Source organism: Myxocyprinus asiaticus, chromosome 4 (genome assembly GCF_019703515.2).
Source record: "Myxocyprinus asiaticus isolate MX2 ecotype Aquarium Trade chromosome 4, UBuf_Myxa_2, whole genome shotgun sequence".
Taxonomy (NCBI): Eukaryota; Metazoa; Chordata; class Actinopteri; order Cypriniformes; family Catostomidae; genus Myxocyprinus; species Myxocyprinus asiaticus.
The window spans coordinates 12,547,852-12,562,679 of NC_059347.1; the positions used below are offsets into that span (position 1 = coordinate 12,547,852).

At 45.6% G+C, this 14,828-nt stretch overlaps 1 protein-coding gene across 1 annotated transcript in view; it reads left to right on the plus strand.

The window, feature by feature from the left end:
• The window catches only part of LOC127436987 (proprotein convertase subtilisin/kexin type 5-like), a 49,174-nt gene that overhangs the window by 32,597 nt on the left and 1,749 nt on the right, over positions 1–14,828 (plus strand). The window contains exons 34-36 of the mRNA XM_051691546.1: positions 2,773–2,990; positions 3,536–3,636; positions 3,803–3,998. Coding sequence (XP_051547506.1) covers positions 2,773–2,990; positions 3,536–3,636; positions 3,803–3,998 — 515 coding nt within the window. The remainder of the gene's footprint in view (positions 1–2,772; positions 2,991–3,535; positions 3,637–3,802; positions 3,999–14,828) is intronic.

The window sequence follows — 14,828 nt, forward strand, 5'->3', positions numbered from 1 at the left end:
CCATGCTCCGTTTGCCCACAACTCAGTTTGCCCACAACAAATGTCAATGGATGTAAAACATTTTCTGTTTTCCAATATTTCGTGGATTCCTTTTTATGTGTCCATTTCAAGTCCAAGTGTTGTGTCCAAGTAATTTGGTAACACTTTACAATAAGTTTGTATTTGTTAGCATGAATAAATGCACTGGATATCATGAACTAACAACGAACAATATATTTTTTATAGTGTTTATGAATCTTTGTTAGCAGTGGCGGATTTAGACATGGGCAACATGGGCAGTTGCCCAGGAGTGATATCTAGAAATTCTTGTTAAAACATTTTTCCACACACAATTGTTTAGTGATTTAGTTATTTTTTATACTAACAATTTCCAACAGTGTTCATGCATCACAGGAGATTTAGGTCATTTTTGTAATTTTTTCTGAAAGTCATGAAAATTTGCTCAATTCTGTAAACTTGAAAAATCTCAAATTCTGTTTTGTGTTTAATAGAATTCTGTGGTGGAAATGACAGTGATGTAAATGCCATTTTTTATGTTTTTTAAATAAAATGGCTGACTCTTTTGCCTTGCTAAGGTTAATTTCATAGCTAACATTTTGTGTATCCTATATACATACAAATAATATTTTTACACTTTTTAAAAAATTACAACTTGATTGGGAATAACACCCAATAAAATATTATGCTAACAAGTGATATTTACCTTAAATTTTGTTTGTTTCCCTCAAACATCTCATATTTCATCTCAAGGATGCTCTTCACTGACACTTTTGTCAGCTTGATTAAAAAGTACACTAAGTACTGCAAATATTTTATTAGGGATCAAATTTTTGGTGTGGTGGAATCCACAACTATGGGATGGATTACTTTTATTTAATAGTCATTATTTTTGAAAAATTGATATAAATCATTTTTACACAATAAATATTGAAATTGTTTATGTTTATTCCACTCTTTGTTTGAATTATAATTTTTAAACATGTAATTATTTGTATTTTTATAAAGGATTTTTATAGTTTAATATTGGAAGTCTGGGTCTGGGACAAGGCTAGAACAGTACATTCTAAACATAATATGCATTTAAAAAGTATCAAAAATAAATTATGAAAGCATGGAAAAACGTTTTCCAGTTTTAGTGAGACACTCATATAACAAAAAGAAAAAGTGGAAATATGTTAGTTTTAATAAAAATAAACCACGGGACAAGAAATTGCCCTAAGTTGAAGAAACACTCATACACTATATTGCCAAAAGTATTTGCTCATCTGCCTTTAGATACATATGAACTTAAGTGACATCCCATTCTTAATCCATAGGGTTTAATATGACGTCGGCCCACCCTTTGCAGCTATAACAGCTTCAACTCTTCTGGGAAGGATTTCCACAAGGTTTAGGAGTGTGTTTATGGGAATGTTTGACCATTCTTCCAGAAGCGCCTTTGTGAGGTCGAGAAGACCTCACGCATTTGTGAGGTCGAGAAGGCCTCACTGATGTTGGACGAGAAGGCCTGGCTCGCAGTCTTTGCTCTAATTCATCCCAAAGGTGCTCTTTCGGGTTGAGGTCAGGACTCTGTGCAGGCCAGTCAAGTTCTTCCACACCAAACTCGCTCATCCATGTCTTTATGGACCTTGCTTTGTGCACTGGTAGGCAGTCATGTTGGAACAGGAAGGGGCCATCCCCAAACTGTTCCCACAAAGTTGGGAGCATGGAATTGTCCAAAATCTCTTGGTATGCTGAAGCATTCAGAGTTCCTTTCACTGGAACTAAGGGGCCAAGCCCAGCTCCTGAAAAACAACCCCACACCATAATCCCCCTCCACCAAACTTCACAGTTGGCACAATGCAGTCAGACAAGTACTGTTCTCCTGGCAACCGCCAAACCCAGACTCGTCCATCAGATTGCCAGATGGAGAAGCATGATTCGTCACTCCAGAGAACGCGTCTCCACTGCTCTAGAATCCAGTGGCGGCGTGCTTTACACCACTGCATCCGACGCTTTGCATTACACTTGGTGATGTATGGCTTGGATGCAGCTGCTCGGCCATGGAAACCCATTCCATGAAGCTCTCTACGCACTGTTCTTGAGCTAATCTGAAGGCCACATGAACTTTGGAGGTCTGTAGTGATTGACTCTGCAGAAAGTTGGCGACCTCTGTGCACTATGCGCCTCAGCATCCGCTGACCCCGCTCTGTCATTTTACGTGGTTACGAGTTGCTGTCATTCCCAATTGCTTCCACTTTGTTATAATACCACTGACAGTTGACTGTGGAATATTTAGTAGCGAGGAAATTTCACGACTGGACTTGTTGCACAGGTGGCATCCTATCACAGTACCACGCTGGAATTCACTGAGCTCCTGAGAGTGGCCCATTCTTTCACAAATGTTTGTAGAAGCAGTCTGCATGCCTAGGTGCTTCGTTTTATACACCTGTGGCCATGGAAGTGATTGGAACACCTGAATTCAATTATTTGGATGGGTGAGCGAATACTTTTGGCAATACAGTGTATATCAGCATTCCAATGGCCAGTAGCCACAATACTCTCTGAAAACTGCCATCTGTTACTGAAAAACTCATTTTGGTCGACAACAATTTTTTGTGGCATTTAGGTCATAGTTTACAGGTACATAGTAAAGTACCAAATAACCGTACAAAAAACCAGGCCTCCATCATCCACTACTGAATCATTGCTATGAGCTTGTTTTATGTTGTTGTTGTTGTTGTTGTTGTTGTTGTTTTTACCCTTTTTTGACTCGGACACTATCTCTCCCAGTTACTATCCTGACGCAGGCTCTGGGGCATGTAAGCGGTGTGATGCGAGTTGTGGAGAGTGCATGCAGGCTGGGGAAGATGGGTGTGTGAGCTGCAGAGAGGGAACGAATTTTGTCAGGAAACAGGGCCGCTGTGTGTCTTCCTGTCCTGATGCGTACTACCACGACACACACCACAAAACCTGTGAAGCCTGCCACCCCACCTGCAGAACATGTACAGGTATATAACACCTCACTCATGTGACAAACTACAGTGAGGTCAAAAATTCTGGAGACTTGTGTCTCTGCAGAAAAAAATGGGTGTTTTCCAATCAGTGGATGCTTTCAAACCAGGATGGGCATTTTTCAACTGCTTTACACAATTTGCCTACTACATTCCATATCCAACATTCTTGAATCATGCTGGATAATAAGGATCTTCAGGTTTTGCACAAACTTGTTGAGTCCATGTCAGCTCAAGTGCATGCTGCCATTACAGCAAAAGGGGGATATACCAAATACTAAGAATTCTGAAATTCACATAATATAAACTCAGCTTTTGACTCAAATTGTTATGCTGATAATATAATTTGTAATGAAAAGCATTGCACTAAGCTAGATAGGTAAAGTTTGACATACAAGACAAAGAATCATTTGATATATTTGTCAAAAGCACTATTTCTTTAGTGGTAAACTATTTTAAAGTGGACAATATTACTTAGTGCACCTTTAAATCGTCATTTTAACCTTCATTAAACAATGCTGGGGTGTCATTTTGACTGGCAGGCAGGAGTGTCGAGGACTGTGACTCATGTCACCCAGGTTATACACTCACACAGGGTACCTGCGAGTCATCCTGCATCATGGGAGAATATGCTGTGGCTGAGGTAAACTATTTGATTCTATTCTAATCTATTCAAACATGCATATATTCAGCAATGCTTTGCTTTAATTTACGTATATACAATGCTTTTACCATTCTTGCAAACTAATTTAGACCTTGCTCATTTTTTTATGGATTTGGTCACATAGATTTTTGTCATCTCTCTGCAGGATCAGGGCTATAACTGTGAGTCATGTGATGAGTCCTGTTTGGAATGTAAAGGCCCTGGACCTCATAACTGCACCTCCTGCCCAACACTGTTCATCCTGACAGCAGGGGAGCGCTGTTTGCCCTGTTGCATGAACACGCAACAGGAAGACACGAGTGCAGTCCAGCAGGATTGCTGTAACTGTACTGAGACCAGAGGTAAATTGACCTGTGCTATTAGATTTATCAATGGTATGAAAAGAGTCTTGAGATAGTGTTTTGATATGTGGATTCTAGTGACTTAAAGAATAGTTCACCCACAAATTAAAATTCTGTCAACATTTACTCACCCTCGTGTCATTCCAAACCCAATGGGTGCTTCTCATTTCTTAAATTGAGCATCCTCCAACCAGAGACCCGGAACAATCATCTGCCATCATGAAGGATGAATAAATTCTCTAAATTCTTACATTAAACATATACATAAATTCTAAATAAATCCTTCCTTCCATTCATTCTTCCATCCTTCTCTCCTTCCTTCCTTCCTTCCTTCCTTCCTTCCTTCCTTCTCTCCTTCCTTCCTTTCTTCCTTCCCTTCTATCTTACTTTACTAATGTCATTTCTTACTTTACTTTCTTGAATTTTCCTTTCTTTTTCCTTTCCTTTCCTTTCCTTTACTTCATTACTTTACCTACTTTATTTCTTCTTTCTTTCTTTCTTTCCTACTTTCCTTTCTTTGCCTTAATTTACTTTTCTCATTCTAAGCCCATAAGACTTCCTTCCTTTCTTCCTTATAATGGGTCCAAATTAAATCTTTCAAATTTTCTGGAAATAAAATGCCTAAATACCTAATGCCTTGCTTGGGCTATTGAAAGGCGCCAGGTTGAAAAGCTGTGGTAGGGCAATATGCTGTCAGAGCAAGAGCTTCCGATTTAGACCAATTCGCCCTGTATCCTGAAAATTTGGAGGAAGAATTAATGAATCTATGAAGGCTAGGCATAGGTCTACTAGGGTCAGAGACAAATAATAATATATCATCTGCGTAGAGTAGAAGTTTATGCACCACACCTCCTACTACAATACCAGGAAAATCATCCTCTTTTCTTATTGTAGCTGCTAATGGTTCCAGGGCAAGACAGAACAATAAAGAGGAGAGAGGACAGTCATGCCGGGTTCCCCTACCAAGAGAAAAATAATCTGAAATGAATCCATTAGTTTGCACTGCCGCTAGCGGTTGTTTCTAAAGTAACTTATTCCACCCAATAAAAGTGTTCCCAAACCAGTAATTTTCCAAAATCTTAAAAAGATAGTCCCAGTCCACCATATCAAATGTCTTTTCAGCGTCAAGTGAGATGGCAGCGATCGGGGTCTGATCATTCGCTACTGACCACATAATGTTTATAAAACGTCTAATATTGTCAGAAGAACTACGACCATGAATAAACCCCACTTGATCTATATGTATAAAAGATGTAATAACTCTGTTTAATTGATTAGCCAGAATTTAAGACAATATTTTTACATCTAACTGAATCAGAGAAATAGTATGATAACTTTCATCTTCATTTGGGTCTTTATGTTTTTTTAAGAATGAGACTGATCTTCATGGTTGGCAGTAGTTCACCTCTCTTCAATGACTCTGTGTAAACTTCTAACATAAGTGGAGCCAGTTCTGTGACATAAGATCTAAAGAATTCTGCTGCAAAACCATCTGGCCCAGGTGCCTTACCTGTTGGCAAGGCTTTAATTACCTCAAAAAGCACCTCCAAAGTAATATCTGAGTCCAGAAAGTCTTTTTGATCATTCATCAATTTAGGAAATTCTAATGGCTCTAAGAAATTGCTAATATCCTTATCGGTAGCCAAAGACGTGGAACTATAAAGATCGAAATAGAAATCTTTAAAGGCTTTATTAATATCTGTGGCAGAAATAAATATCTTGCCTCCAGTAGACTTCACTGAAGGAATGGTGGAAGAAAACTCTCTCTGTTTTATGTATCTGTCAAGAGGTTTTCCTGCCTTTTCCCCAGACTCAAAGTATGACTGTCTTGCCCTGAATAACCAAAAATCTACCTTCTGTGACAAAACTGTATTGTACCTATGTTTTAGCTGAGTCAGCTCTCTAAGACCATTGGATGACATTCAGCGCTTCAGCTCAGTTTCAGCAATTTTAATACTGTTTTCCAATTCCATTAATTCCTGTGCTTTGATCTTTTTAATGAGTGAGGCATATCGTATGATCCTCCCCCTAAGGACTGCCTTAAGTGCCTCCCATGCCATGCCACGGAGGACACTGAGGACCAATTAATTTCTACATAAACATTGACTTCTGTCTTCAACATTTGTTGAAATGGTGGGTCCTGTCTATATGATTTTCTTTTCTCTATATGCAGCAACATCTCTAAACACACAAAAGCATTATCTGAAACTAACATGATCCCAATTGAGCAATCAGTGGCAAAAGGAATGAGTGACTTATATTAAGTAACAGATTGAAGTCTCCACCCAAAACCATATTGTGAAGGATCCCAGCTGCTTGTAACTTCACCTCAAGATCTGTAAAACATTTCTGATCATCAGCGTTGGGTGCATAAATATTAGCCAATATAAGATTTTGCCCCTGTATTTCAGCCAAAACAATAATGGCTCTTCCTAAATTATCTTTGATCTGTTTGAGACAATAAATTGTAAATGCTTACTTATCAATGTGATGACTCCCCTGCTCTTACTTGAACCAGAATTGCAAAATGCATACCCACCCCATGCCCTACCAAGCTTTTCAGCTTCCTGTGAAGAAAGGTGCATTTCTTTAAGGAACACTATATCATATATTTTACTCTTAAGGAAAGATACAACATTCCTTCTTTTTATAGGGTGCCTCAGCCCATTAACATTCCACATGGAGAGAAACATTTTACCTATATTATTAGTGTGACATATTGACATGCAAATATAAATTGTGTATCCAAGGAAAAATTATATAGACCACTTTCCAACATTGATGTAACCATAAAATCATGAACAATCCACAGAACAGAAAAAAGACGCACATCAACCCCACGCACAACACTAACTTGCATCCATCCCCGGAAATCCAACGGTTCATGCACGCTCACAAGATTTTCAGCTACACAACTGCTACCAGATTATTATGGTCTGGTGTTTTTTTTTTTTTTTTTACATAAACCGTGACATTAAACTGCATATAAATGTATTCAATAAAATAGGCCCCAGTACAAAATAACATCGAACCCACAAAATGAACAAATGAACTCAACAATAAGTCAATAAAGTGTGAAAAAAGAAAAAAAGGAAAAAAGTGAGAGTCAGTGGGCCTCCAACAGAATAACAGATCCTCTCAGACTGCATCAGCAAAATGTATGATGTGTAGTCTATATTATTGATTAAGTGCAGGCAAAGTTACCCACTCACACCATTGATTTAATGAAAGCCATAGCTTGTCTTGGGCATGTGAAAGTCTTGCGTCCATCTTTGGCGTCAATTCTCAGCTTAGCCGGGCAAAGCAATGCGAAGCTGACCTGCTCGTGCAGAAATTTCTTACACTCTTTGAATCTATCTTTCTTCGTTTGTGTCTCTCTGGCAAAGTCCAGAAAAGCCACATTGTTGCAGTCCTCCCAGCACATCTTGCCTTTATTCATCGCTACTCGTAAAACAAAGTCTCTATCTGCCAACCGCAAGAATCTTGCCAGGATGGATCAGGGTCTGTCGCCTGTTCTAGGAAGCTGACTGAGAGCTCTGTGCGCGCACTCTATTTCGAGCCAGCGGCACGCTGTGTTGATCAAATTCAGAATGAGCCCATCTATGAACTTAATCGCAATATCTTGATCTACGTCATGAGGCTCACTGTCATTATCATCTGAACCACTGCCATCTTGATGCCGCAATGCATCAGACGTGTGCGAATGCAAGTGCATTTTAATGTCTCCACAGGCCGACGATTTCAAATTTTTCGACATCCTACACTCACAGCACAGTTTAACAATCAAAACTATTTCATTTCTCACCAGTTAATATTGATTAAAAGGATTATTGTAGCAAAGTGAAGCAGAGCTCACCTCTAAGTGACCAACACTCGCATAGCATCACGTGACTCCAACCAAATAAAATCTTGATAAAAGTGCAGAGTACTTAACACCATGAGGAGAAGAGTTTGACTTCAGTTTGTTCCTCACACAAGTCTATTCTTTAGAAAAATCAACACTTCAGAAGACTTGTAATATAGTATAAATTAGGGCTGTGAATCTATTAAAAAAATGTAACTAATAAATTGCATGTTTTTCTGTAATTAATCAAGATTAATCCTGTTACGTTACATTAAAAAAAACATTAAAATAACCATAAATATATTTAATTTACACTTTGTCTCAAAGAAACTTGCAAGAAACTAGTTAGTCATCATTTATTATAATTATTTAAATATGTACATGTTAAAATGTTCATTTTTTTGTAGATATAGTTAATTAGACACATTTTTAGAGGTATAAATCTTTGATTCAAGTATGTGTATATATGCCATAAAATCAGTGAACATGGTGTATTTAAAAGTTGGGCAAAATCTTCTGCCATTTTTCCAGCTGATTTTTTAAAATAGGACCAAATGGGCAGATTCAATTCATATCATATCGCTGGAGATCTCAAAATGGGGCAGAATCTCCAAAATAGGGCGTGGTTTATTCAGAAGGGGCGGGGTTACTCCAAAAGGGGGTAGTGCCGACTTCAAAAGGGGGCGACACCTCCACAGATGATTAGGGTAAGGAAAAGGGTTAGGTAAGGGGCTCCTTAAATTTTTGCTGGTGGTTCGGAGCTCCCACCCTTTTTGGAGATCTGTCTGCAGCTAAACCCTTCTCTGCAAAATCCGCTCCCATTTTTATTTTGCCTGGGAATGCTCCACACAATCAGTTTCTCTGCTAGGATGTGCAGTCAAGCATGTACCTCCAATTTTAGCCACAGGAAGTGGGGAAAGGCTTTACTGAAGTTTCAGTAATTGGAAAAATAACGAATACTGCATTACTTGTGTTATTTTTTTATTTATTTTTTTACTCATTAAACAGTTAAAGGGACAGTTCACCCAAAAATCAAAAGTCTCTTACTCATTTATTCACCCTCATGCCATCCCAGATGTGTATGACTTTCTTTCTTCTGCAGAACACAAATGAATATTTTTAAAAGAATATTTCAGCTGTTGGTCCTCCCAATGCAAGTGAATGGTGGCCAGAACTTTGAAGTTCCAAAATGGACATAAAGGCAGCATAAAAGTAATCCATACAACTCCAGTGGTTAAAGCCATATCTTTTAAAGTGATATTATAGGTGTGGCTAAGAAACAGATCAATATTTCAAAAACTTCCCTTTTTTCACTGAAAATCGTCTCGGTTACTGTCGTAACCTCTGTTCCCTGATGGAGGGAACGAGAAGTCGCTACATCGAGAAGTGTCGATGTAGTGACTCTAGGGGTCGCCCTTGGGAGCCCCAAACACCTCAGATCTTTGAGAAAAGGCCAATGAGAATTGGCGAGTGGAATTTGCATGCCACTCCCTCGGACATACGGGTATAAAAGTAGCTGGCTCACAACCACTCATTCAAGTTTTGTGCTGAGGAGCCGAGACAGGGTCCCGGCCATTTCAGCAGGTAGTACAGCATTGTGGCAGGGGGGACACAACATCTCGTTCCCTCCATCAGGGAACGAAGGTTACAACAGTAACCGAGACTTTCCCCTTCTGTCACTCACTCGACGTTGTGTCGATGTAGTCGACTAGAGACGTATCTAGTATAGGAGCAGGCCACGCCAGCTGCGGCCTTTTCTCTCTATGTTTTCTCTCCACAGAGTATTCAGTTATTCGGCTGGGGCCATATTAATGCTCAATATATGCGCAGGGGAAGGTGTTCTTTTCCTATCCTATTCTTTCAGGGGGAAAAGACCCCGCGGAGACCACATCCTGCCCACAGGGAAGGTAACATGTGGCAAGCACGTCATGTGGGCTCAGAGCTGCACATGGAAGAGGCGTGGTGGTAGGTCCTGCCTGAAAGGTGAGGAGCTCTACAAACACGGCGACCGGGACAGAGAGGGCTCTGTCGAAGGGAGATGCAGGTCTGCCGACAGGGAGACCGTACTGCGGCAAATACATCACAGGGGGTTACCGGAGTAACTGGCACCTGTGGAGCACCTACCTTAGTAAGGGCATATTAGCACACGTACTGGTTCCGGCTGTGAATTCCTCCACTAAATTCGCGAGCCACAGGGCTAGGGAGGAAGCACATCCAGGGTTCACGGGTTCATGAACTCACATGGGAAAAGAAGCGCACATCTTCGCCTCTTTGGAGGGGAAAGGTGCTATATGCAAGTGATACATTCGGCCAGCTGTCCGTATTCCTGAACTTACCTGTTTGTACCTGACAGAACACGGGACGAAACCGGCTGAACCCGGAGATTGTAAAATCTCATGAAGGTATTGGGTGTCGCCCAGCCCGCTGCCCTGCAGGTGTCTGCTAGAGAGGTGCCATGGGCCAGTGCCCACGAGGATGTTAGACTCCTTGTGGAGTGTGCTCGTATTCCCGAAGGGGCGGGCACGGCCTGGGCCTGGTATGCCATAGTGATGGCATCCATGATCTAGTGGGCAAGCCTCTGTTTGGAGACAGCGTTCCCTTTTCGCTGTCCGCCAAAGCAGACATAGAGCTGCTCAGAGCGTCTAAAGCTCTGCGTGCAATCCAAGTAGATGCACAAAATACGCACCGGACACAGCAAAGACAGGGCTGGGTCTGCCTCCTCCTGAGGCAGCTCTTATAGGTTCACCACCTGATCCCTGAAGGGGGTTGTGGGATCCTTGGGCACATAGCCCGGCCGGGGTCTCAGGATTACGTGAGAGTCACCCGGACCGAACTCCAGGCAGGTATTGCTGACAGAGAACGCTTGCAGGTCCCCGACCCTCTTGATGGAGGTAAGTGCAATCAGGATGGCCGTCTTCAAGGAGAGGGCTTTCAACTCGACTGACTCTAGCGGCTCAAAGGGGGCTCCGTGAAGGCCCAGGAGGACCACGGAAAGATCCCATGAGGGGAACAGGCGTGGCCTAGGAGGATTCAGCCTCCAGGCACCTCTCAGGAACCTGATGATCAGGTCGTGCTTCCCTAAGGACTTACCGTCCACTGTATTGTGCCTCGTGGAGGGAGCTCTGGCCTGAGTGATCGTGTCTACTTAGTGGTGGTAGGCCACTTAGGTCTTCCGCGTCCCATCCAAGGGCCAGACATGGAGGTTCCAGAGGTCTGGGCGTGGGTGCCAGATGGTGCCCCGTCCCTGAGAAAGAAGGTCCTTCCTCAGGGGAATTTGCCAGGGAGGGGCTGTCGCGAGGAGTGTGAGGTCTGAGAACCAAATCTGGGTGGGCCAATACAGGGTCACAAGGGTGACCTGCTCCTCGTCCTCTCTGACCTTGCACAGGGTCTGTGCAAGTAGGCTCACTGGAGGGAACGCATACTTGCGCAGCCCCCGGGGCCAGCTGTGTGCCAGCACGTCTGGGCCAAGGGGGGCCCCGTCAGAGAATACCAGAGTGGGCAGTGGGAGGTTTCTCGGGAGGCAAATAGGTCTACTTGTGCTTTGCCGAACCAACTCCAAATCAGCTGGACCACCTGGGGGTGGAGTCCCCTGAGCGTCACCTGCTGGGACAGCGCAACCACTGTGGCATTGAGGTTGCCCAGGATGTGAGTGGCCCGCAGCACCATAGACTCCATAGGAGGAGACGGCGGGCAAGTTGCGACATGCGACGTGAGCGTAAGCCAGCTTGGCAATTTATATATGCTACTGTCGCTGTGTTGTCTGTCCAGACCAACACATGCTTGCCCCGGATCAATGGCAAAAGCCTCCGCAGGGCGAGCAATACTGGCAGCAACTCGAGGCAGTTGACCGCGACCGCACGCGCTCGCTCGTGAGTCTAACTCCATGCCAAGAAAAGAGATGCTCTGAACCGGGGAGAGCTTGCTCTTTTCCCAGTTGACCCGAAGCCCTAGCCGGCTGAGGTGCCTGAGCACGAGGTCCCTGTGTGTGCACAGCAACTCTCGAGAGTGAGCTAGAATCAGCCAGTCATCGAGGTAGTTGAGTATGCGGATGCCCACTTCCCTTAATGGGGCAAGAGCTGCCTCTGCGACTTTCGCGAAGACGCAAAGGGACAGATACAGGCCGAAGGGGAGGACCTTGTACTGATACACCTGGCCGTCAAAAGCAAACCATAGGGAGGGTCTGTGTCGAGGTAGAACCGAGACATGAAAGTACACATCCTTCAGGTATCTGCCACGAACCAATCTTGATGCCGGACACACAGCAAAATGTGCTTTGGTATCAGTATCTTGAACGGGAGTCTGTGCAAGGCCCGGTTCAGAACTCGCAGGTCCAAGATTGGCCGCAACCCACCGCCTTTCTTCGGTACAATGAAGTAAGGGCTGTAAAATCCTTTCTTCATCTCGGCTGGAGGGACAGGCTCTATCGCGCCCTTGCGCAGAAGGGTCGCGATCTCCGCACACAAGGTGGCGGCGTTCTCGCCCTTCACCAAAGTGAAGCGGATGCCGCTGAACCGGGGCGGGCGCCTGGCGAACTGAATCGCGTAGCCGAGTCAGATGGTCCTGGCCAACCACCGCAACGGGTTGGAAAGCGCTAGCCACGCGTCCAAGCTCTGGGCGAGGGGCACTAAGGGGACGATCGCGTTTAACATACCTGTGTGTGGGGCCTTGCGGCAGGAGGGAGCAGGGGATGCCACGTTGAGGAGCCTCGCTTCATCTCGAACTCGTGGCTGTGCTGAGGGGACCCTCGAAGCACATACCTTGCTCCATGTACCCGGCGTCGGGGGGGTTGGCGACAGGGGAGGTGGGACTTTTTGACCATCCTCGTAGTCCATCACAACCACCTGGCCGTGGGTGTGAGTGTGGTGCGACCGGACGCGCGAAGGCGGGGGGCCCGCATTTGGGCCATCTAAGTCGCAGGTGCTCAGTGCCCGGTTGCCGTGGTAATGGTGGTCGTAAACACTGGCTATGTGACCCAGGGAGTAAGGAAACTGCTCTTTTATTGAGAATGTGGGTACCGCAGCCCGTTTGGGGTGCGGCGAACATAAAAGAAAAGGAAACCAAGGATTTACCTCCCGGCCCTCCACTGGGGGATGGAGTGGTCTGGATACCAGCGCCGGGTTTGCAGCAGACATCTCGCTCCCTGGGTCATCCATCTCAGGGGCGCTTAGGAGCCTTCCGGGTCCTCGTGCCGGCCCGTGAGGCGAGGGACGTCTGCTTCCTGCGGGGGGCTCTACGCTGGCAGCGAGAAATGGGCTCGGGCTGAGGCGGAGCCTCCTGGGCTTTCGCCGCCGCAGGGGGATGCCCTCGGCGAGCAAACAGGATACGGAATCTTGAGCCGCGCCGAGGCAAGATGTGTTGTATAGCCTCCATTTGCTTCCTCACCGCCGAGAACTGCTGGGCAAAGTCCTCGATGGTATCACCGAATAGGCCGATCTGGGAGATGGGGGCGTTGAGAAAGCGAACCTTGTCTGCGTCCTTCATCTCGACCAGATTCAGCCACAGGTGGCGTTCCTGGACCACGAGGGTGGACATCGCCTGCCCGAGTGCTCGCACCGTGACCTTCATCGCCCAGAGGGCGAAGCCTGTCACCGAGCACAGTTCCTGCATCACATCGGGATCAGGACTACCCACGTGCAGTTCCTTTAGTGCCTTGGCCTGGTGTACTTGCAAGAGGGCCATGGCATGCAGGGCAGAGGTGGCCTGACCAGCGGCGCTGTAGGCTTTGGCCGTCAGCGACGACGTCGTCCTACAGGCCTTGGAAGGGAGTGCCAGTCGATCCCGCCAGATGGCTGCGCTTTGCGGGCACAGGTGTACTGCAACCGCCTTATCCACATGAGGGACCTCTGTATACCCGTGGGCCGCCCCGCCATCGAGGGTAGTGAGAGCGGACAAGCTGGGAGGTCGGTTTCGGGCAGAAAAAGGTGCCCTCCACGACCTCGTCAACTCGTCATACACTTCCGGGAAGAAAGGGATGGGGGGGGTGCGTGGCTGTGAGCGGTGCCCCGAACCCAAGAACCATTCATCTAGCCGTGAGGGCTCAGGGGAGGGTGGAAGGTTCCATTCCAACCTGACACACGCAGCGGCCCAGGCAAGCATGGCAGTCATCTCACCGTCAGCCTCAGACTGGGTGGGCCGACCCGAAGGTGGCAGCCCCGTCGAGTCCTCGGTGTCTCACATCGCCAGTACGCTCTCTGATGCAGCGATCGAGCACTCATCCCGCTCCGGAGCTCCAAAAGGGACACTTAGCTGGCCCTGGGGTGAGCTGGTCTCCTCTCGGAACTTGCAAGAGAGCGTGCTGGGGAATGGGAGGTCCGCGGGGATTTACCCAATGGAGCCGTGCCCATTGAAACCCCCAAATCACCTCCAGCGCCAGCCGGGCCGGCCTCGTACCCGGAGGTAGAAGGCATGGTGTGGGGGGCGGCTAGAGTGGCTTTCAGAAGCAGAGAGATAGCGACTGCATCCAGGAATCACACAAAGACAGAAAGGCATCTTGAAAAAGACGCATCTTTAAAAAGACGTTTGCGTCAATGTGTTTGCTCTAATAGAGAAAATATACTCTTTGCAGGAATATAAACTCTCTTAGTGTTGTCGAAGTGCCCGGGGGCGTAATCTGCACAGATCTGTGCAGAAGGAGAGAAAAGCCACTGGAATGTGCCATATATCCAACAGCAAATGCTTCTTGGGAGGTGAATGGACCGGTAGTGGAAGACAGCTTGCTGACACACAACCGCTCGGCTCCGATGAAAAAATCTGAATGAGTGGTTGCGAGCCAGCTCCTTTTATACCCGTATGTCCGGGGAGTGGCATGCAAATTCCACTCGCCAATTCTCATTGGCCTTTTCTCAAAGATCTGAGGTGTTTGGGGCTCCCAAGGGACGACCCCTAGTGTCACTACATCGACACAACGTCGAGTGAGTGACAGAAGGGGAACTCCACTTTCACTTTCACATTCAGCCACCTACTCGTCAGGGCTGGTCAAAGGTGGA